This window comes from Phodopus roborovskii, unplaced genomic scaffold, assembly GCF_943737965.1.
Source record: "Phodopus roborovskii unplaced genomic scaffold, PHOROB, whole genome shotgun sequence".
Lineage (NCBI taxonomy): Eukaryota > Metazoa > Chordata > Mammalia > Rodentia > Cricetidae > Phodopus > Phodopus roborovskii.
The window spans coordinates 26,073,674-26,098,765 of record NW_026125391.1 but is presented as its reverse complement, the minus strand read 5'-3'; the positions used below and the strand labels follow the sequence as shown (position 1 = coordinate 26,098,765).

At 35.4% G+C, this 25,092-nt stretch overlaps 1 protein-coding gene across 39 annotated transcripts in view; it reads left to right on the top strand.

Annotated features, from left to right (window-relative positions):
* Nrxn1 (neurexin 1) overlaps positions 1-25,092 on the top strand; it is a 1,037,700-nt gene that overhangs the window by 453,435 nt on the left and 559,173 nt on the right. For 30 of the 39 annotated variants that reach the window (XM_051175279.1, XM_051175276.1, XM_051175274.1 and 27 more), the window contains 3 exons: positions 5,987-6,370; positions 12,032-12,235; positions 14,807-14,833. In XM_051175279.1, coding sequence (XP_051031236.1) covers positions 5,987-6,370; positions 12,032-12,235; positions 14,807-14,833 — 615 coding nt within the window. The remainder of the gene's footprint in view (positions 1-5,986; positions 6,371-12,031; positions 12,236-14,806; positions 14,834-25,092) is intronic. The other 9 variants (XM_051175288.1, XM_051175287.1, XM_051175290.1 and 6 more) reach the window with 1 other exon arrangement.

Sequence of the window (25,092 nt, the reverse complement as noted above, 5' to 3'; positions counted from 1 at the left end):
ATGATTGCATGCACACATGTAATAAGACATGCTGGGTATTGTAAACAAATAAAAAAGATGCATTCTTTCCAACCTTATTAAAATATGAATTTGGTGAAAATAAGCATACCCAGTGTTGGTATGCTATCAACTCCTGTCAAGTACCATTTGCAGCAAGTGAAATGTTGCTTTACAGCAGCTGGTCAGGCTTCTGCTCTGCATACACAGGGAGAGTTCCCCAGGTTTGTTGTCATGACAGTCTACCCCTTACACTGAGAGCTTGAGTGGCTACTTAGGTTGCTTTCAATTTTGAAAGGTAAGGGCAGGTTAGTTTTTTTTTTTAGCCAGGTTTTCTCATCTGCCTCATGTAGAGTGCCTTGTTCATCCCAGCACTAGCTATTAGTCTTTCAAACTTTTGTCCTGAATTCATTATACATTTATTCCTTAACTCCCCAGTTCATGAGTAAAATCCAAGTAAATTTTAAAGAGAAAATTAAGATAATATTTTTGTATTCTCTAACATTCATTTCAGTTCTTGACCTAAATCCTATGTGAGACATTAAAAAGAAATAAATAAAAATAAAAGATAGAGAAAATCACAAACCTAAAAGTGCCCTAACAACTCCTCATCCTCTTTACTCCAAATAACTATGGTCACATTTTTAGGTTTTTGTCACTTATTTGTTCTTATGGCTTTAAGAAGATTATGCATTTTGCATTTTGCATTCTACTATGTTGTTAACATTTTCTGCTTGTCTGGTTTCATTATACATTTTCACTGAGTTTGAGTTTATTTATTAGGGTAGAAATTTAGAAAAATTATAACTTTGTGGAATACAATTCTTTTGTGTACTGATTGTAGAAAGATAAGATTGACATATAACTTAAAATTATGTGATGCAGTAATTCTTTGTATCACTCAAAATGGAACTTTAGTGATCAACTCGTCAAACACCTTAGTTTGCATAAATCCTATAGTGAGGCCTATGAAACAAACTATTTGGCTAGATTTACCAGCTAGTTACCCAAAGAGCTAGGTCTTGAATATCAATTTCCTTCCACCAGACAACAAGTGTTTTATACCATGGCTTGTTATTTTCTAACCCTTGAATCTAGTAATTCAAAATTTTGTAGTAATTTAAAACATAAGCTTACTTTAAATCTCATCTTTATTCTCTGTTTCTATTCACCATATAAACTAATTATGGAAATATAATAGCCAAGAAAAATATGAATGAGAAAAAAGAAAGTAGAAAAATATAAATAGCACACCAAATTACAAAGTTGATTTCCACTTTTGTAACAAAGAGCTGCTTTCAACGGTTTTTCATTTATGCACAAATTATATGAAAAATGAATTTTCCCCTTAAGCTTTGGAACATTCTTTTATAAACACTGCCTTATTTACTAGCTTACATTCAATACCTTTTCTATGCTATTAAAATATCAAGTTTAAATGCTAATGCCATGAATGTGGTTTGCACATTAAAATAATATAATATGCACATATCCCAATGTTGTGTTTCAGTCGTATTCCTTTAATAGCTGAATGCTTTGGATTATTACATATTACATATTGAATCATGAAGCACTTGTCGAAATAAATTCTCATCCATGGCTACCTTCTACAAAATTTAACTACTGAAATATGATAGTATTTCTGTGAAGTATTGATTTGATCTACTAGAAACTTCAAGTGCAATTACAGCAGAAAGGTATCATGGAATGCACACTACTCGGGAAGCTTTATTTTTAAATTTCCATACGCTTATATGTATTGCTGAAATGTCTTAAACTAATTCCAATTCTGTGATTGCTGTGTTGCTTAATATGCCACCTGGTTCATACCCATAAGTCATTAAAGGACATAACAGAAATCACACACACACACACACACACACACACACACACACACACACACACGCACGCACGCAAGCACGCTTCCAGTCAGGGACCTTCATACATATGCAAGTCGACATACACACATTTATTTGAGCTTTTGCCCAGGCAATGGAATGAATTTTTAGCTTTGCAAAAATTTTCAAAATATACAGATAATTATTTCCAGACCAACTTCTACACTTTGTTTCCTTACCCTATCCTACAGAGTTTCTCCTAAGATATAAGGCCATACAGTTTGAACATGCATAGAAAATACTACTTTCTTTGTTATACTTCATTTTGATTGTAGAATATTCAGATACATATACATATACATACATACATACATACATATTTGTCCATAATTTCTTTTTAACTTTGAATCTGCGCAAACTACATTCTGACTACATTGTATTATATTTGAGTGGAATTGGCATTATTTTCCTTTTCTTTTTCTCTCATATTTCATTGCTGCTGTTTCCCTCGTAACTCGAAATTAATATTCAAAGTAAAATAAGGAATGTGGAGAAATACAATTGCTGATAGTTTTGCAGTTAGTGCTTCCTAAACTTGTTCCAACTTGTTAGTTCTGAAACTATTTGATGATCCAGCATTTGTCTTAACACATGAACATAATACAGAAAATAACATGGCATCTAGAGGCAAAAAAATTTAATATTTCTTGTTACTGTTTTATTATGTGTATGTATGTGTGTGCATACACACACATGCATGCTTTCACATATACAAACACACATGTGTCCTTTTAAGAGTTACATGGAAAATTATGATCTAACTTATGAACTGCTCTCAGCAAAAAACTACTTCATGGAAAGGGGCCTTTGAGGACCACCCCTAGTTGAGGAACTCCTGGTAGTTGATGGCTATGAAAGGAGAAAGAGTAGGATTGTGGTCACTGGTTATAAATGTGACACTAAATGAATAGGACATACAATTTATATAGAGATGGAGTGGAGAGGAGCACTACAGAATGTGGTAGTCAGTAGACATCATAAAATGCATTATTATTAAAAAAAACAAAACTGTTGTAATAATGAAGTTGTAAGGAGCGTGTTATCCTGACATTTCAAAAAACACATTCAGGAGAACATACCTGAAATTTCCTTAACGTTTTGTTCAAAGCGTGCTCTAAAATCCAATAAATAACAATCAAGAGGCTCAGCTTCTACATTGGCACTCTTAAATCAGGTATCTGGGATTGTCTGAAATACTTAGCATAAGCTTTTGCTTTAAGAGCACAGACATGAGAGGCCAGAGAGTGGACTTAGAATTCAAGAGTGTTTGATGTGCAAGCATGAAGTCTTGAGTTTGGACCACAGCACTAATATAAAGTGATAGATGTGGTCTCCTGTACTTCTGCAACCCCAGAAGTGTGGTACATCCAAAAGAGAGAGTCTCAGGGCTTGCTGACTACCAGCCTAATTGAAAACAGCAAGCTCCAACCTCAGGGAGAGACTTTGATGCAAAGGAATAAGGTGGAACATGATAGAGGAATAAGTACCCCAGTGTACACAGGCACAGATACCTGTACATATATATGCATACGTAATATATACACATGTACTATATACATAACTCACATAAATAAATATGTATGATTAATTCTCTTTACCTTCCTTGGTCTGTTTTTGTTTCTCTCACTCTCTGTCTCTCTCTCTGTCTGTCTCTCTCCTGCCAACCCAGTGAGTTCTCTGGATGTAGTATGGAAGAGACACAGAGATAATGTCAGTGTTCTAGAATTTGTGTTGCAGGGATGCCCAAGAATTCTCTTCATTTGTTAACTGTAACAGTCTGATTAAAAGCAATTTAGTTTTGCTGTGTAATCTTCCTGAGCTGAATTAAGTTTGATCTATAAATAAAATGGGAATTGGGGGAACAGCCATTAGAGAAATATACATAGTGTTTCATTGTTCATTTTCTAAGTTGTATTCCTCAAATCAGCTCTTCTCAAATACATATATTTATTTTATCAAATCCTATCTGTAGGAAAGCGTCTTAAAGTGGCCACATTTCTTTTCACATCTTCCTTTTTTGTCTTGTCCTCAGATATATTTCTTCAGCTTGTAACTCACATTAGCTGCTACAGAGAATAGGGATCAAGTATGTCTTCACTCCTTCTCTCCTTTGGACAGTGCTGGTTGCAAGACAATTTTTTTTTTGATGAATGTAGTGATCATTCTATTAGATATGAGTATGAGTCCCCTTGGCTCAATATTTTGTGTTTCATTTTCCAAAATCACTTTTATTATATTCTCAAAATAATATTTTATAGCACTGATGTGCTTCTAAAATGAAAGTTTTCTTCTAGACAATGTCACAAATGAGAAAAAAATTAGTAATTGTCTTTTTCCCTTTTAAACATCCTCTATCACCGCCCCCCTGCATTTCCCTTCTCTTACAAGCTCAAAAATGAAATGCCTGTGAGGGTTTCTCCCTGGGGAGTTTTCCACTACTTCTGTGAAAGTCTAGACAGACAAATGTCCTCATAATAACTTGGACATCTGGGCAGTTTGACAGTGGCTGCCATGCCCTTCTCCCTCAGAAAGACAAATCCCTTTTTGAAGCTCAACTTGAGATAGGCCCTGCTGCCAGGATTTAAAATACTCCTGAGCACAGAGTAGTGGCCAGCAGCCTAGTGTTCTTAGAGGAATGTTTTTACTTTGGGAAAGCACTGGGTCTTGGGTTTTCTGGGAAGCAACTATAATCTAGCATCACACTCACATTCTCTCACGAGTTTTGAGTGCCCTAGAAAAGTGAACTAGTATTTATATATTTTCTGACTCCCCCATCTCTGTCTCTGTTTCTCTCCACTCTAATTTAAATTCAAAATACAAATTTGAGATAATATGGTAATGGGTCTTTATGGTATCCAGCGAATATTATTTGTATCATTAAAATAAAAAAAAAAATCAACTTTCTGGTGATAGCTTATTGGTAGGAATTTTTGTAGTCTATCAGTACATCTTTAAGTTTTTATCAGAAATGTTCTTTCAGTCACTTTTATGAATTCCATATCTTTCTATAACTCTCAAATATTTCCATGTGAATGAATAACTGTTCATTTACAAATGAATATTTGTAAATCAGTATTTTTTTCGGCTTGAAGTGAGGAAAAGGAAACTATTGATTTTCATAAGTGATTTGATTTAACGAGAAGCAAATGATTTTTTTTGAATTTCTCACCAAAATGTAATGATGAGCATTCCTGTGGTATTTGTTATAATCCAGACTCAGATGTGTTTTATTAAAGGGACAAAATAGACTCTTATTATTCATACACATATAAATGAAAGCCCAAACCACAGGTGTGATGTTTCACTTTGAATTTGAAAATGTGTCAAATTATAGATCCACACAAAATAACCAAATCAGTTAAAGATAAGATGTGTGTGTGTGTATGTGTGTTTTTGTGAGCTCATGTGTGTGGAAAGGTCTCACTCTTTACTCTTAGATAGCCTGAAACTTGCTGTGAAGACAAAGTTGACCTCAAAGTCACACAAATCCTCTTGTATATGTCATATGTATCCTATGTTCTAAGATTAAAGATGTGTCCCACCATGCTAAATTCTCACTAACCACATAGAGTCAGACTTCATTGTAGAAAAATGTGCATTTCATTATGTACGATTTATTTAAATTTGAGCTGTTTAAGGTTGGCATCCACTATTAGTTGCGTATATGCTTTGGTTATTAGTTGCGTATATGCTTTGGTTTTCGTAAAGTCAAATTACTTGTAATTTGCTTTAATTCTAAGTTATATAAATCCATGGGTGATTTGATAATGCTTAGAGTTACCAGACACCAAAATAAAGACAATAAGAAATGCACATATGTATATGCATATATGTATATAACAAAAATTAATTTAGAAAAGGAAGCCATGGTTTTGAAACAGGGCAAGGAAGGTATATGAGTGGGTTTTGAGGGTTTAAAGAGAATGGGGAAATTATGTGATTATAATTTAATTTAAAATAATAAAATAAATGATTGAAATAGAAATGTCTGGACTTTAGGAGCTCACACTCTACCATAGAAGAGGAAAAATGAGAGGCTCAGACCACATTATACGCACAAACAACTTCATATTCTCTTGTCATTGTAACAGGTACCATATCTGTCAACACACTGCGGACTCCTTACACAGCTCCTGGTGAGAGTGAGATCCTGGACCTGGATGATGAGCTGTATCTGGGTGGCTTGCCAGAAAATAAGGCTGGCCTTGTCTTCCCCACCGAGGTGTGGACTGCTCTGCTCAACTATGGCTATGTGGGCTGCATCCGGGATCTGTTCATTGATGGCCAAAGCAAAGACATCCGGCAGATGGCGGAAATTCAGAGCACTGCTGGAGTGAAGCCATCCTGCTCGAGGGAGACAGCAAAACCGTGCCTTAGCAATCCTTGCAAAAACAATGGCATGTGCAGGGATGGATGGAACAGATACGTCTGTGACTGCTCCGGAACAGGGTATCTCGGCAGGTCCTGTGAAAGAGGTACGATTTCAACCAGTCCCCCAGAAGCCATGTTTGCTAAATACCGACGTCAAACCTGAACAGAAACATAACAACTTCTAGTGAAGTAACCCACATTCCGAACCCCCAGACCTGGTGACTGAGAAGCCTTTAATGGTTTCAGAGGGCCTGGTTGCGGGTACCCAGAGTTTATAAAGTGTGCTTGAGATGTCTAATTCATAACTTCTGCCTTGTTTGTCCGGTCTTTAATTGATCACAGATGTATTTACATGTCTAATGAGAAGGCTTAGTTGTTTCCATGAAATCTTTAAGTAGGAACCTCCCTTTCCTTGCTAAGAATAAATAAAAAAAAAAAAAAAAAAAAAAAAAAAAAAAACTCTTCCTTTTCCCTTGTAAGCAGAGGAATGAATATTGAAAACAGAATGAGGATGATGCCAATAGCTGGTCTGGAGAGCAGCATAACAGAATACCAGAACTAATGGTTGCAAGCATGCCTTCCATCGACCCAGAGCTTTAGATGAATGGTTTAGTCACTTTGCTCATTGTCACTTACTTTTTACAGTGAAACTAAAAAATCAATATGAAAAAAAAATATTGACGAGTTGCGCCATCGTCCTCTTGTGGTGCAAATAGCATTTCTCCCGGAGGTACTCAACCCGAGCAGTGCCAGGCACTTCTCATAAAGCCATGCATAGCTGGTTCTTTCCCTTCAGTCCTAAAATAGTTTACTGAATTTGACCTAAAAGTTCCATAGGAAAGGGTGGGAATTTATAAAACTCAAAATTAAATCTGTGTATAGAATTAGACAGGTCAATAGATTGCTTCCCATCATGTAGTCAGTCATCCCACTCATGTTACTACCTGATTATGTAAATCCTGTGAATTGACATTAGAGTCTAGCTCTTCCTGCTACTGTGGCTTGTATGAGTACACTCTTCATGTAGTTCCCCTTTCACCTTTTCCTTCCTAATTAGTTTGTTTAGTTTGCCTTTGGAAAACTGCCAAAAGAGAGGAACACATGACATACCTCACAAAAGTAAAATACAGCTAGTCACAACATGAGATTAGCAGACCTGTGTGAATTAAACTTTTGTTTTCATTTTAATCACTCAGAAAAATTCCAGTTATCCTAATGCCTCTTGGTTAAAGTGTAGCTGGAGAAAGTCTGTACTCCACTGTCATATAAACTACAAAAAAAAAAAAAAAAAAAAAAAAAAAAAAAAGAAAAAAAAAAGAAAGAAAAATCCTACAGTTAAATATGCATGGTGTACCACCCTGTGGCAATACTGAGCTACTACATATGGCAAAATGAGCTTCCTGAGCCAGAAGGGGAGAAAGGGAATATTTATATACTGCAATAGAGGTAGAAATGGAAAGCATGTACAGATTTGAAATGAGAATGTAATAACAAATGTCATCACTGGGGTTTAGCATGCATCTTTAACTTATGCTTAGCTGGAGATTTCTGAAGATTCCATTGTCTCTAAGTCAGTGGTTTCTTGAGGATAAAAGGATGATATCATGTTAGCCTTGTTCTGAACCACAGCAGCATCTTGCAAGCCATATTTTCTCTTCTGAATCGATGTTTTGCCCACATGATTGTGCCTCTCCTAAGACCAAAGGTGATATAAGACAAATGCCAGGCTCAGTGGCACAGAATGCTGCCTCTGTCCAGTTCTTAGCAATGCCCTAGTTCCACAAACACAAGATCATGTCTGGAGATCTCAGCTTTAAATTCCAAAGGAAGTATTTGACTGTGTCTCTTCTCCAGATTCACTCCTACCACATGAGGTTGTTGATCATGACAGTAGACCAACCATTCTTGAAATAACAAGACAGTTATAAAAGTTCTGTTTTAGCATTCAAAAAAAAAAAAAAAAAATGACCGAGCCTGCTTCTATGTACACCATGCTATAGAGAATGATGCTGCACTCATCCCACGTTATGCAAGCAAATTACATAAGGAAAAGTATCTGTGACTTAAACAGGAAGGTATTTTACTCTATATTTATTTATTCTTTAAGAAAGACTGATACAGAAATTATGTCCTTTGTAGGTATTAAACAATGCATTTTCTTCATGTGCCATTTTTAATAATGTGAGTTTTGAAGGTTACATCACTTAAACATTTATTCTCAGAGCTAATGTGAAATAAGAGTATTGGTGTAATTAGAGGTCTACTTCATACTTGTTTGTTAAAATTCTAGCAGATGGAGGGACAGATGTCAGAGCCATATAATTTGGCTCCCTGTCTGGTTTTCATTGTTGATCACAATATGTGACTGCCTCTCAGCAAAACTGAGCGCAGGTGTACACTTTAGACTGCAAGGAGGAACAATGCAGAGAAGCAAATTCATCAAACCTAATGACAAGGGATAAAGAGATAGAGAAGACAAAGTTGAAACTGTGTTTTCTTCCTCACTGGGAAGCAGTGTCTTAGAATTACCCTTCTAAAGGACTTTTTTCTTTTAATGTTCCAAACGATAAAATAATTTTTCCAAATGTTAAAAGATGCTGCTGAATAGCATAACCTTCAAATGTCAAAATGCTGTCTCACATTTATTTGGCACATTCTAGACTATAACCTTGTGCATTTCCCGTTTCTTGCCTAATTAAACATCAACTCTAATTATGAGGAATCATTTAGTCTTTCAGTTGTCGTTTATCAACAAGTTATCTTCACATTGAGAATCATTTGAAATGGCACACGGGGACACTCGAGGTTTATTGCTTTACTATTATTTCACTCCTGAAGCCTTTTAGAGAATGGTAAAAGGCTAATGAGCTTGATTCTCCCCCACCCATTCTGGATCATACTTCACAATATATTAACAACTAATTGTTAATTGTAAATTTCTGAAAAGATGTGTCCTCAACTTAGTTTTCACATTAAGGAGTTTTTAAAGAAAAAATGCAGTTATTTAATATATGAATATTGTATAATAGTGTAGTTATGCATATTAATTAACCAGAGGAAAACTAATAATAGTTTAGTTTTTTATTTGTATGGTAGCAAAGTAACAATCTATAAAGATTTGTTCCTTTTACTGAGTTATATGTTGCTTTGGATGATTGAGCAAAGATTAGAAAGGGGAAAATAAGTATCAAATTTCACTTAAAGTTATATCAAAACACCTTTAGAGCTCATCTTGACTTTATAGTCTTATTTTAATTGTTTCTTACGCAGCTATAGCCTGGTTATCTATATAGACTGCTGTCTTGTACAACATCCCATCATGGAGAAACTCCTTATTTAATTTGAAAACTTGATAACACAAGATAAGTCATATATTTTAACATCATGTTTTACTTTATCAACTATTAGGTCTTTGACTAACAGCTGTATTTGGATAAATGAAAGAAATCCTTTTCTAATCTAATCTTCAAACTAGACTTGAAATTATTTTTTTTGCCATGCATTATCAAACATGATTTCCATGGTATTAGACATAATGGATGCTTTACTGCTTTGTGCAGTGCTTCTGCAAGTATCCCCATGTAGAAATGTTCTTCCATATGCCTTCAATGTAGATGACAGTTGCTAATTCAAGAAGCATTTATGGTATGGCGTCTCAGCTGTGTCTGGCTCAGTTGTTCACTGGTGCCAGAGTGGTGAGTGACTGGTCTGCTTCCGTGGGGCACTTTCAAAAGGGCAGATGCAGCTGACACCACACAAAAAATGAGAAATTACAATAGAAAATAGCAGGCGTGATGCTTAGATATGGAATAAACTGAGGAGGGAGCCATATTGTCCAGCAGAATATTTCACCAAAATTCAGCCTCCTGAAAGAGGCTAATAGATGTAGGATGAGACATTTCTGCATACAGGCACTTGTGAGTGCAAATGTTTTAATAATGAATGGACTTGGAATGGGTGGAATAGATTAACTGGGGAGAATGATGATAATAGCTGAGGGCAGAGAGATTCTAACTGAAAAATAAAAGGAGAGACATGATCTTCCAGAGAGGGTTTTTCTCTGTAAGGGTTGAACTTGGCTGCTGTGAAGAAAGACAGATATACCACAGAGGTAGCTATTTAAACTATCTAGGTAAAATGAGAACAGGGACTGAAATAGTTTAACTACAATGGTGAAAAAATAATTGACTTAGATAAAAAATCATTTAATTATAACATGAAAGTCTGTTAACTTGAAAATAGACTGCACATGGCAGAGAGAATAAGAAAGAAATCCATACAGTTGGTCTTGGACAGTATGTAAACATCATTTACTGAGATGGAAGGGGCTGGAGGAGCACATTTGGAATGTGTTCATTTAGGGAAAGGCTACTTGCCAGTGAGGTTATAATTCCATTTCTAACTGGAAATGTCAAATAGGCAATAGATGAAGAAGTCTTCACTCATGAAGAAGAGGGAAGAGAGCTCACAGGTTGCTGAAGATCCATTCATCCAAGGCTGGATGGAAAGAGCAGAGGATGAAGGGAATCCTGGGAATGGAATGCAATGCTTAGAGAATCCGGTCTCACTTTTGAGCCTTGAACAAGAACAAACAATGATTGAAGTCTCTTGGAAACAGTACTTGACTGTCCAGACTTTCTGGAAGATAAACTTTGAATATCAGAAATAATCTTAGTAATGAACACCATGACAACAATGATGCTAGTGGATATGCTGTGTAAATAGCCAAGACTGATCAGAATTTTTCAGGTTATTTTTTATTCCAGGTAGTTTTACTTTTATTAAATGATATTTCAAATTCCCAGAAGCAGGATGACTCATACTTGTGTCTCTATGTCCCAGCACCAAATGGTATTTAATGATTAGGGGTGCTGTTTCTTGAAGCAGTCTATCATCAACAGTTTTGCTACTGATTTCATCATATGTTTAATACAGTGTTTGTGACTTCCCTGTACCTTAATTTAGAAACACATGCCCACGTAAAACCCTGCCCCTATCTCACCCCTATTCAAGGTGCAGAGTTATAGATGATTTGGTGGTAATTCAATATTTAGGACACCAAAATCTGAGCATAGAAACATTTAAAATTTTTTCTTATTTGTAAAGGGACCTTAGCATAAGGTTAAGGTTTGAGGTAACTTAAAAACTTTGCTCATTAAGCATACTCACACAGTAAAATTCTCATGGCTTACTTGTTGACATGTTGTGGATTTTTATTTTCTTTGGTAGAAAGGATGAGTTCTACATTTGTGTGATATTTCCACTTTATAGTAGATAGTATAAAAAAGTATTGATAGTAGCTTCTGTTCATGCACAGATTTTCTAGACAGACCTGGCTTTAGATGTCTTCCACTAACAACCCTTGGGCTTTTGCTCATGAATAATTAGAGCCAAGGCAAGGCTGGCTGATGTTACAGAATGGTCAGGGTCCTCACTGTCCATACATACATGCATCGTTGCACTGCCTCCAACAAGGTTTAGACTGTAGCTTTTCAAAGTGGCATGACCTAACTTTTTCACAAGGGAAATGAATATAAAATACTTGTGGCCCCCTATGGTCAGTGCAATAGTATATGCTATCTATAGAGGTGCTTTCTGGGTGTTAGCATATACTTGACGAATGAAGAAGTCTCTGCAATTATGTCCCTTGCCATTACAAAACAAAAACTCATTTCTGAAACAGGTGAACTGATATAGCCATCAATACCCCAAGTGTGCATGCACCACACTAATCCAAACTGAACTGTATCCATTTTCTCCCACAGAGGCAACGGTTTTGAGCTACGATGGGAGTATGTTCATGAAAATTCAGCTCCCGGTGGTGATGCACACTGAGGCTGAGGACGTGTCTTTACGGTTCAGATCCCAGCGTGCATATGGCATTCTGATGGCAACCACCTCTAGAGACTCTGCTGATACCCTTCGACTGGAGCTGGATGCGGGGCGTGTGAAACTCACGGTCAATCTAGGTAACACTATGCCTTCCGCCATTAAGCTGACACTTCTCACTTTGTGTTTGGTTTTGCCTGCCAACATTTATCCCCTAGCCTGTTTGCTATGGAAAGTCAAAGCAATTAAATAACGCTTTGGCAGGCATTACTTTCTTATGCTCAACATAATTTAATGTTTTGTGATTCCTGCCAATGAGGGTCCGGGGAAGCCCTGTCAGTGAGATGCTTTTTACAGCTTTGAATCATGAGGCTTTAATAGATCTCAAATTGGACTTTTCCCCTTTTATATTTATGGACATTTTAATGGGTAATGGATGACATCCCTACAAAATAAATAAATAAATAAATAAATAAATAAATAAATAAATAAATGAGTTAATAAAGCCAGCATGTGTTAGATAACATGCACATGAAATATCCCATTTATACTTTGATATCTACACCAAAGTTTGTTCCTCCTTCCTCCGTGGGCTTCTCCTTTGAGTAGTCATCCTTGTGGTCCTCCATCTCTTCTGTTTTGAAGTACTGTGTGGGATATTCTGCTGTCATTCAGCAATCTACAACCCTTCAATGCCCAAAGTCTGCGGCCCTTGGCAAACAGCCATGAGAACAGTGAAGGACACAGGCTCCTTTACAGAGAGATAATGCTTTCCTGACTATGTGTACCTCCAGAAAGAGTTGCTACAGTAAAACCTCACCCATCTAGATGAATTATGGAGTACAAACAAAGCAAACTAAGAAAAACTTTGAATTGTAGAATTTTAAAAGCTGAGCCCTTTATTATTTTTAGTTAACTTTAACTAATTTAACCTGAAATTAATATAAGCTGTGAGATCTTGTGAAGGGATGGGCTTAGAATTTTATTTCAGTGAAAAAAGAAAGACAGTCCCTCCCTAATGAGATCCCTGTTACCTACAAATTCTGCTATCAACTTCTACTGAATCCTGTAGTCTTCTACCTGAGCTTGGCCTTTCAAAATCTTTATTTACAGGTCCCCTCCCCCAAAATACCTCCATGCAAGTGAAGATTTAATATGATTTAATATTCTTCCCAATAATTTTCAATATTTTCATTAAATCAAAATAATATAAGTAAAAATAAATGAGGTTTTACTGTACTTCACAACAGTGTTAAATACACACACGCATGTGCACACACACCCCTCCCCCCCACAAACACACACAATGAATCAGGAGAGGAAGAAAAAATTTGAAACTATGTCGATTTATTTTTAGAAAGATGATTATTAGAACAAAACATGTGACAATTGTGACAACCCTACCTACATTTTCAAATTGTATTGGCTAGAATGGTAGCTCATAAAATAGAAATGTAACTATTACTAGTTTACTGCATTTACTCACGTTCAATTAATACAAGTTAAGTTAAATAATACAGTTTAAAACATGCACAGTTTACTGTTCTGTTAGAGTTCCCTCTAGTGACAATGACAGGCTACTACAAGAAAATGGAATAAATGGTTTAATTGCACTAAGAAGAGGCTAATTGCTCAAAATCAGAATATTTAGAGGGGTTCTCACCAGCAAAGCATTCTGTAGAAGGAGTTGTGTAGCTGCTGGTCCTTGGCTGTTTGCAACCACTTTTCTGATGCGGTTGACGACACATGACAAACTTAGCTATATGGACACAGAATCTAGGTTTATATTTTTCATGTTCCCCAAAGGCATTAAATAAGAAAACAAAAGCCAGAAATGTATTCATCTCTCCATAAAATACAATCAAAACATTTCATGCAGATCTTTAAAAGTAATCATTGTGTTATCTACACAAGACATTCTGTTTTTATATCTGTTTTTATGTGAAGCAAGCATGCAAAAAGAAAGATCAGAAATGTACTGTTATCTGTGATCCTCAATGCATAATGATAGCATTGGTAGCAACTAAGAAAGGCATAGGCCTGTGTGCTACAAAGAATGACTGGCTACTCCACAGCCATTGTAGTTTCTAAGGGTCCATGCAGTTGTTTCTTTTCTCCTTCCATGAATTCAAAGTGTGGAATCCATCATCTGATTGTAAACACTTTGTGACCGAGAAAATCAAAATCAAAAGAGAAATATATTTTTAAAAGTACCTAAGTGAGAAAGAATACCTTTAATTTCTTTCTCCATTTGACTACTGTCATTGTAAAGAATTCTGTCAGCCTTTGTGGGATGTTAGATTTTGGAGGTCCAAGATGTCTGAGCCAAGCTGAGCTTGCACTGTACCCCATTGTGACGGAGCACTTTTAACATTTGTTGCAAATATAATATGTTCTTTCACATATGGGGAGGATGTTGCAGCCAGTCTGAATCAAGCATCTTTGACAGTTAACTACTTGTTATCTCACTTAGATTTGTCACCATGTAGCTCTGTTTGAATTGGCCATATTTTTGAACATTCTCTTGTTTCCAATAGTATGATTTTATAACAATACATTTGGGTTCTAGAAGTATATAGAGAATAATGATATGGAGTGGCCAAATTTGCATGTGTCTGTCCCCGGAAGGGTGGACTGTAATTTTATTGGATGTCTGCAGCTATTACCTTGAAGGATAAATATTCATTTTTCATCTATTCTTCCCCATCTAGATTGTATCAGGATTAACTGTAATTCCAGTAAGTGCCTATTCAAAATTTTTAAACTGTTCTTTCTCCATTACAATGTAAGCTAGTCAAGAAAGAGAGAGAGAGAGGACAGAGTAAGAGAAATGCATTTATAAAACTCATGATCTCACCTTGAAACATACCAGTCCATCATCTGGGGTGTAAAAATTCATTTTCTATTTGATCCATCCAAAGGTTTCCCACTGTAATTCTTACTCCTATATGGGAAAGGGGTGGTACATATTTTGAAAGAGAAGGTACAGCTGTTTATAGTGGTTATAGAGGCATTGGTATTTGGTCAGAACTTGAAGTCCAGTAGTTCCCTTCATATTTAAATAGAGGAAAATACCATGAACCTTATTTGCTTCTGTTTCTATCCCTTCACTCAAATATATAAAAGAAATGTTTAACTTCTCTTATTGTGAGAATTACTAATCATCCTTCTAAATCCATTTAAAGATTTACATAGACATAGTGTGCTCCTCACCATCCTACCACTTCAGAAAATTTATGAGCCTGAATAGTTCATTTCTGATTATTAAGAAAATTTACATGATGAATTTTTACATCCTGATCATATATCTACAAAAATAACTGGAACCATTCAAATGTGATATGCATGCCAAATGATGAGTCTCAAAGATGCATGGACTGAGTTTTATTTGAATTTGGATGGAGATCTGAAAGGGCAAAAGGACTGTGGTTTTATTTTGAGTTCCAGCACTAAGTAAGAAATAAATATATTCCATTTCTTTATGTGAATGTTTAGATGTTTCTTTTCCAGGTTTTGCTGACCACATAAAGAAAGATCTTCCAATGACTGCAAATTTACTAACTTACTACTTAATAAAATGAGTGTAACACACCTCTAATCTCTCAGTGCCATAGTAAGATTCCAGTCTCTGGCCCTGGAAGAAAGCTGACTGAGTTGGTGGGACTTCAAAAAATATTTGGCTGTATTTCTAAAGAGCAACAACTCATTTCTTTGAAGAAAAAAATTTGCAAAAGCAAAGTAACTTCTGTAGTTTTGCTTGGGCTTGAACATAAACCATTGATATTTGTCCTCATGTGTGGTGATATTTTTAAGCAAAAGAAAGGTGAGTCTGATAAATCATAGAATAAACATTGAATTATAAACCACAGTCAACTGTGCCAAGCACTTAAAAATGACCAAAACCAAAAAAATTCCTAAAAATTATCTCTGAACTTTAATGAATGCCACTTCAAGTGTACATCAGCTCCTCTCCAGTTGTTCTATTGGCTATCCTCCTGAAAAGGAGTTTTACAGTCTTTATAGGTTTGATTTTATAGATCCAATGCCCTGATGCCCAGAAGTAGAAACATAGGTGAATTGGCAGTCCATAAAGTACTATCTTCAAAGGGAAATTTATGCCTTAATACAATGGTAGAGTTTACTGATTCCTGTTGAATTGTAGAAAATTCATGTGGGGAAAATACTCACTTCTACGCCCCTCTTTATGTATTTCTTTTACTTTATTCATATTAAGCACAGAATAAAACATTAACTTTTAAAGTTGCAAAATGAAAAGCATACACTATGACAATGGAATTAATCAAGTCAAGTGCAATTCCCTGTTCCTAAGCTACAATTATTTAGATAATACACTGAATATATGAGGTTCTAGTAATATGGTGGTGTGGACAGTCTTTCTCCATACTTTGAATATTTCATAGAATAACAACTTTGAAGTCCAAGATTTTTACCAGTTAGTGATTTTTCCCCTTCCTAGAGTAATATGAATTACACTTGAATACTTACAAACTAAGTGAGTGCATCTAAAGTTTTCAGTGCATACCCCAGAAAGGACTGTAACTGCCTTAGCTTGACAGTAGTCACTAGAAGAAACAGTCAGGGACCAAGGAATGATCCCATTATCTTTTGCCTTTGTTTTTGTGGGGAGTATTGGCAAATGTAGTGAATTTCATGGAGACAAGTCAAATTTGAGGCTAGTTAGGAATTTACATCCTAAATGATGTTCACATGTTTTCATCTGAAGTACACTGGATCCTCAACCAAAAATTAATTAGAAATATGTATCTCATTTTAATACAAAGAGCAGCTATTGTGTAGAACTTTGTGAGCCCTCAGCTTCTCTGACATCTTGACAATCAATGCACATTTACTACATCACATTTGTGTAACATCACTGTCTTGAAATACTAATATGAAATATTAACTTTGATTGATATATTCTATGAAAACTACCACAGGCACTAAATGGACTATAACAAAAAAGATTTCCAGAAATTGAGAACTTAAACTCTAAATTGTTCTCTAAACTCTAAATTGAGAGAAGCCATCTGTGATTTCTTTCTGCACACTGACTTAGAATTTTAATGTTTTGATCTTTTGAATGGTAAAAGACATTTGTCACAGACCAGACCAGTCTCAGTTCACTGCCACACCTCTGTGGACATCAGCATGAAAATATGTTTGCTCTCTGAAACTCAGAATTAGATTATGGTCAGTTTGAAAACCCGTGGACTGAAAAGCAAACATGATCATTTATGGATCTCCACTGTTCTCTGTTAGGCTCACAAGAAAGGAAAGGGGTACAGAGATCATCCTTTCTTATTTCCTTCTCTGAGAAAATCAGATCATATTGTGTATTGGTCACATTTCTGTTGTAATAAGCAACTGATAGAAGGTAAAGTTTATTGGGGCTTGTGGCTGCAGAGGACCAAGAGCCCATCGTGACGGGTAGGCATGTGTCAGGGAGGCATGAGAGCAGGCTGCAAATATGGTGAAAGGAGCAGAAATCTTGGGAGCTCATACCTTGACTCTCAGAATGGAAGTGGTATGAGGTTTTAAACTCTCCAGACTCGACCAGTGATACCCTTCTCCATCATGACTGAACCTGCCCGTAATCTCCTCAAATACTGCTGCCAAATGGGAACCAAGTGTTCAAAGGCCTAAGACTGGGGAAGGGACACTTCCAGTTCAAACCACCACACTATGGCTCAATAATTTTGTAATACAATTGACAAAACAAGAAAACAACAACAACAACAAAAACTACCCACCATCTTGTAGTGTATTCAAATAGGAAAGGACTGAGAATTCCCATCCATTTAACATAAAGATGAAAAAGTATTTGAATTAATTCAAAAAAGTTGTAGGCTACTTGACAAAAACCATCTTAAAACTATACTAATATGAACTAAATAATAATAAATATTGTCAAAACATAAATGTTTTTAACAGACCCTCAATAATTGGCTATGAAATAATGTTACAAAAATATATCTGTCAGTCTCTTGGTTATCATGTAATATTAATTGACTTTAGATTTTAAGACTATAAAAGTGCAAATGGAAGTTTTATTTCATGTAAAAACTTCTCAAATGCACTGTTTGTAGGGTCTGTACAAAATTTTACTCTTTTACGGTATTCTTTTCATTGTAAAACCCCATAACCTGTAGTCTCCTTGAAACTCTTAGAGTTACCAAGAGAAGGCTGATTCAAATTGGATATGCAGTGCTTCCAAAGAGTGTGTCTAAACTGCTTAGATGACGCTTAATTTCCTTCTGAGAAAGAAATATGGCCTTTGTAATAGTGTATTGGTTACTTAATATTTTTCTTTTTGCTAAGCATCCTTAGAAGCATTCAGAGCTATAATCTTTGAAGGTTTAGCAATACTGAAAATTTTGAAGCCAAACTTCCATTCATGACCCATGGTGAGTCCTAATGGTTATAGAAGTAGCCACTTTCATTTTGTAGTGGATATAGTAATGATTTAATTTTGTTGTGTTTGTTTGTTTGTTTGTTTGTTTTCTTGCTTGTTCTTCTCAATAGTTTTTTGTTTTTCCATACTAGTGGCATATTACAGAATGTTCTTCTTGCTTACCGGAAGAAATGAAGCCATCAGAGCAATGGTGTGTGTGTGTGTGTGTGTGTGTGTGTGTGTGTGTGTGTGTGTGTATGTGTGTATGAAGTGGGGAGAAAAGAGGAGAGTGTTCAGGCCCTTTGAAAAACTAGAGGTTAATGCCAGCTCTCTGTAGTTCCCACCATTTTCTTATTAGAGGGAGTATATCAGTAGACCTAGGGCTCAGCAATTGGGTCCACCCACTAGTTAGTACCCTACTCTTTCCAGATCCCAGTGTAGGGACTATGAGCACTGCCTGCAGAGACTCAAGTTCATGGCCCTCTTCTTGGCCTGCAATAATTTCACTCACTTGACTATCTCCAAGCCTGAGAAATAGATTTTAATAAATTCATGGTCTTTGCTTTGCTTGTTTTCTTTTGCCTTTTTGTTTGTGCTCTGTACTTGTCTCCTCTCCTTCCCTGCTCTTTCCTTCTTCCTACTGCTTCCTCTGTTTCTTTCTATACCTCTAATATGGCTTTCTTCTCTCCCCTTCCTTCTTGTTTCCATATGAGAGTAAAGCCTCTCTGGAGCTAGGGCAATTACTTTAATAGACACTGCTTTAAACTGTTTTGGCTTATCACATCAAGTGATTAATTTAAGATGCCTAAAGAACAAAATTGCAGAAGATATTAATGTGGACAAAATGTCAAGGGTTGAAGTTCAAAGTCATTTTTACAACACAAAGCACCACTCCTAGAGACAAAAGGGAATCTAAAGCCAAGTACTTAATCTCACTTTTGACTTAGAAAGAGATAAGCAGCATTCCAAACAGCGTTGTTATTGGAAAATGTACTTTGATGGATGTCTGAGGTGGATAAGAAGATCTTTGTATTATCATTTTATTACCAGAATGAAAAGATCAACTGGATATTAGTTATCACCAATTTTTCTATGTAGATAAAAATGGAAAGCAATAAAAGAATGCAAAAATGTCAACCTGTGGCGCTTAAGCCATTTTAGATTGCTGTGATCAAGCTGTCACTTGGCAAAGGTACTTAAAAAGATAGGTGTGCATTCTGGGGGACTGTACAGATTAGAATGGGATAAATGTGTAGTTCAGAGCTGCATGGTCTCCGCAGAGCAGAAAACTTCAGAAGGCAGTTTTCTGCCTGTTCTGCCAAAGTTGGAGGATTTTCTTGTAGAGAAGCACAAAGTTGAGAGTAATGGAATATAAAACAGATGAAAATGATAGGTTTCTAAAGGAAAACAAGCAGCTAAGGTAACAGAGGACTTTGAGTGTAGCCACCAGTTTAGACAGTTCTTATAACTAGAATGGAATTTAAAGCAAGCCTATTTCAGTCATCTGTACATTTAAATTTGTAAGGAGTAGAATGAAGATTATAGCTTGTCCTTAATGTTTTCACAACTGTGTAGTAGGGCAACAGCATGCAAAGGATTAAAAACAGACGACTTTGCATCTACTGTGACCAATCTCCTTATTGCTTAAATGCCAGTATAGAAATCTACAGTGCTCCAAAATGCCAGAAAAGATCACTGCTTGTGTGATCAGAAGTCTTTAAAACCTGGTGAAGGCACAGTTCCTGATTGGTGCTGAATGTATTCAAGTTCTCTTTTACGTCTTTATAACCATTGGTCTACGCCAACATTGTCAGAAAAACCTAAGACGAATCTGACAAAATAATTCTGACTTTGATATTTCTTTCTTTCTTTTTTCTATAAGCTGGAAGTTTCCTTTTGTATTACCAAATGTCACTGAGTGAGCATTTTTGTTTGTCAAAAGGACAAACATCTGTATATACTTGTTTTGAGCTTATGTTCTTGTTTTCAAATGTTTTCTTTCTACTTGTTTTCTTTTGTTCACTGATATTACTTCTTTCCTCCCTATCCCCTCTTTTCATGGGGATGGTACATTTTCACAAATCATCATGGACCCAGAAAAACAAGAGTGAAAATATGATTAGCATTACTTGCTGGTGGATAGGTGTATTTTTTTTCCTTTTGCTTCTAGGCCTCTCATTGAGAGATGTATGATTAGAGTTTCATTAGCTAAAGAGGAAGCAGTGCTGTTTATCTTCTTTTTCTTCTGTACAGATGATCTTTTGGATTCCATAATTGTAATGACTTGGTTTCATAAGCATCTCAATTCTATGGGAACAAAAAGACTAATTAGAACTCAAAAATTATATTTAAAACAGCACCTAGTCTCCAGGAAATAGTAATACCTATATATAATCCAAAATGTTCATCAAATAACTCCTTTAAAAATGAGCAAAATTAATTTTATTCAAATAAAGTTATCAATGACTGGTATCTTCTCAGTTATTTATCTAAAAAAATATGGAAATAAATATCATGATCATGGAGTTCAATTAACAAAAATAATCACAAAACATAGAATATTCATCTGTCACATGCTAAAGCAGATTCATAACATAAAAGGTGATATCATTGTCCAGTTAATTCTTGATAAGAGAGGGGGAGTGTAAGTACTATAGTTGGGCTTATATTTAAATGAGCATACATACATGTTATTTGGGTACCATGGTTAAAATGTGAAATAAAAAATTTATTTATTTGTTTATTTATTTATTTTGGGACAGAGTTTCTCTGTGTAACAGCCCTAGCTGTCCTGGAACTAGCTCTGTAGACCAGGCTGGCTTTGAACTCACAAAGATCTGCCTGCCTCTGCATCCCAAATGATGGGGTTTAAGGTGTGCATCACCAATGACCAGCTGAAATAAAAAAAATTTTGAAAGCTTTGAACATTTTGGTTGATGATATTTAAAAATTTTTCCATAGGTAGACTTTTCTATTTGATTATTTATGTATGCAAATTACCTCAATAAACATATGCATAGACATTTCCTAAAATGTCTAACATCTACATTTCCTGTTAGTTTTCCTAAATTTTAGAACATCATTCATTAGAACAAAATTAAATAATGTTCCCACTGAGTCACAAGTCATATGGATTCTCATATGGATTCAAAAATTTTTAAAATGGAATAATAGCACTGTATACAATTAAAACTTTTATTATGCCAAATGATAACATTACTAGACACAGTAAGGTATTCTGACTGTTAATCATAATGTACATTTGAGCATTGGGTAAGAACTCACATTGCTATCCCTTCTTATCTAAGTCAAAAAGATAATTTATAAAGACTATATCAGTTAGTACTTGAGGGAAATAATACCGTTCTTCAATGTTTACAGTAGATTAAATTAATCCATATCTGAGATCTAGATGCATTTGGGCAGTCTTAGCAATAAAGGTTTATTAGGTGGATGCACTATGAATCAGCACAATATGAGTTAATTTCAGTCATGGCAGACAGTTGTGTGTGTGTAGGAGGTTGTTCAATGGGACTCAATCACTGGAAGACTGTATAGAGTCCTGTTGCTTTAGCTATGAGGGACTGTTGCCCTCCCAAGACTCCCTTCTCAATAGTTTGTGATTATGACAATAAGCAGTCTGCTCCTTTTGCCCTTGTCTGTTGTTACCTTGGCCACTTCTCTCCTTTCTGCTGATTTCCTTGTGTTTCTCTTCTGCTGTGGCTTTTCTGGGTCTTTGGTGAACTAATGGTGCCTGCTCCCTTGTGAATGTTTCCATTCATGGCTCAGGCTACACTGCATGCCTTCATTTTTCATACTGTTGTTCATTCTCTGTTTACTCTTTGTGTTATGTGTTTAATATCTCCTGGAAGAATTGAGTAGGCTCCTTACTTTTCAATGTCTCATTGAACAGAGTTTTCAAATCAGGACATCCCTTGACCTATTAACAAGAGGTTAGCCTTGGTCGAGAATGACCACTCTTAAGTCAATTAGCTGGCTTCAAAGTATGGTACAACATGGTACACTATCTTCAAAGGGGTACACCAGGACAGCCAGAGTTCCACAAAAGCTAATTTTCTGAGCTGCAGAGCTAAAATGTTTTCACTGTGACCATAAAATGGCTCTGAGGATTGCAGTTTCTTCACTTTAATGTAAATTGAGTGGAAAACATTTAAATAGAAGCTTAATTAATTTATTTTCTTTGCTCCTTTTCAATGAAAACAAAATAATTTTCAAAAATATAAATACTAAAATAGACAAATTATTATGATTTTATTGACCTCAATTTTATTTATGTTAATTGTTTTCTTAATGTAACTTCTCATAACAATTAGAAGATCTTTGACTTAAATATGAACTTTCAATACTGGATGCATAGAACTATTGAAACCAATGGAACTTCAAAGTCTGTTGACTACATATATATGTATATATAAACTTGCTTTAGAAATGCACAATACGTAGCTGGTGCCCACTTACACATGCCCATAATCTTGCACTTTCAGAAGTACAGACAGGAGGACTAGGAGTTAAAATTTGTTCTAGTTATACAGCAAGTGTAAGGACTATGTGGCTTATGTGAGACTTTTGAGAAACAGAAAAAATGGAGGAATGACGAGAATGAAAGAAAGAGCTAAGGTGAGAAAGAGCAGTTAAGTATACTACAAGAGTTACAAATATGTTTTAAATTTTCTTGAGAATACTATAAGGAGGTAGTGAAATTTGTTCATGAATCTGCAATCAGAAAATTTCCAGAACAAATTCTCATTCACTGCTACAGAATGTAAGGAATTCTGAATCATTTCTATATGTCATAAAATGAAAGAGTAAAGTGACTTAATTATGTGGTTAAAAAAAAATCCGAGACTCAACTAACACCTACAAATAACAAATAACAAACTTCTATCCTCTATTTCATGAATTATAATAATTCTCTTTAAATGAAAAGGGGATGGCTTGCTGTAATTATTAGAAAGTAGACTTATTCACATCACAAATAATATAGAAATAGGCAGACCAGTAGAGAACCAAGACCATGACAATGACTTCAGTCACATTAAATTATAAAACATAATTGTTAATGAATCCTGACCATAACTCCAGAGGTGATATATTTTGACTTGCTTAAATAGATCTTATATATATTACCTTATGTCTGAAAATTTAATAAGTCAGCTCAGAAATTTTGTATCCCAAAGAATATTTTGGCAGTTCTTTAAACTATATAATCTACTAAACAAAACAAATTCAGCCAATTGATGTAAGAAATAATATTACACTGAGTATATAGAATAGCTGAGTAGTAGAAGAGGTGCCTAGTAGTATTATCTTGGCTTCTATCCTAGTAATAGAGATATTGGAAGGAGGGAGACACAGACTGAAAACATACAAATACACACAGAGACAGAGATAAAAATAGAGATACAGAGACAGAGAAAAGAAAGAGAGGGAGAGATGGTCTGTGTGTGTATGTGTGTGTGTGTGTGTGTGTGTGTGTGTGAGAGAGAGAGAGAGAGACTCTTTCCTACAGTTTCTGGAAATAAGTCTTTATGTTGATGAGATGCTAGTAACTTTAATTTCTTCATCATGTGCAGTTTCTAATTTCATATGATGAATTTCTCTTTAGTCTAAAGGCCGTCAAAACTAGATGAAAGTAAATGTTCTATGAAAATAAAATTTAAAAGTCAGCCTCATTGATTAATATGATTTGGCTACATAGATAATATATTCACGCACATGTTAAATATTTTGGTATATTAAAATTTTCTCTTATTTTCATCTTCAAAATAACTAGAATAAGTGAGGCAGTGGTGTCACACAACTTTAATGCCAGCACAACAGAGGCAGAGGCCGGTGGTTCTCTGAGAGTTCTAGGCCAGCCTGGCCTACAAAGGGAATTCCAGGATGACCAGGCCTGTTACACAGAGAAACCTGGCCTTGAGATACCAAAAAACAAACAAACAAACAAAACAATGACAACAACAAACATAAAAATCTAGAATAGGTATCTTAGCTTTTAAATTTTTATTTTATTTTCAATTGTGTGTGTCTGTGCTTAGATATGTGAGCACATAAATGCCAGCTCCCACACACTCCAGAAACAAGTGTCAGATATCTGTCTTGGATCTCGTGTTACAGGATGATGAGAATCAACAGATCTTCTACAAGAGCAGTGCATGCTCTTCACTGCCAAGCCATCTCTCCAGTCCATAAATGTCTTTGAAGAAAAGATTTGGTTCCTAACTAGAAATAATAGTCATATTTGAAAGCTTTGTAGAACACAAAATATTGAAAAGTGGTTTGACTTCAAACTTCACAGAAAACATTTACTAACATATTAAATGCTCTAACCACCCATATTCTGCACAATATATAATCATGGGGTGACACCATGTATATAATTTGTGGTTTTTATACAGATAGACTATGTTACACAAAGTTTAGCAATGTTTTGTGGACAACTGCAGTTAAATGACATACAGTGTCTTAAAATTCATTTGTTGTGTATTTCATGTTTTATAACTACATGATTTAAAGAAATTCCAGGACACCAAGTCAATTAATGACACACAGGGAGGACACACA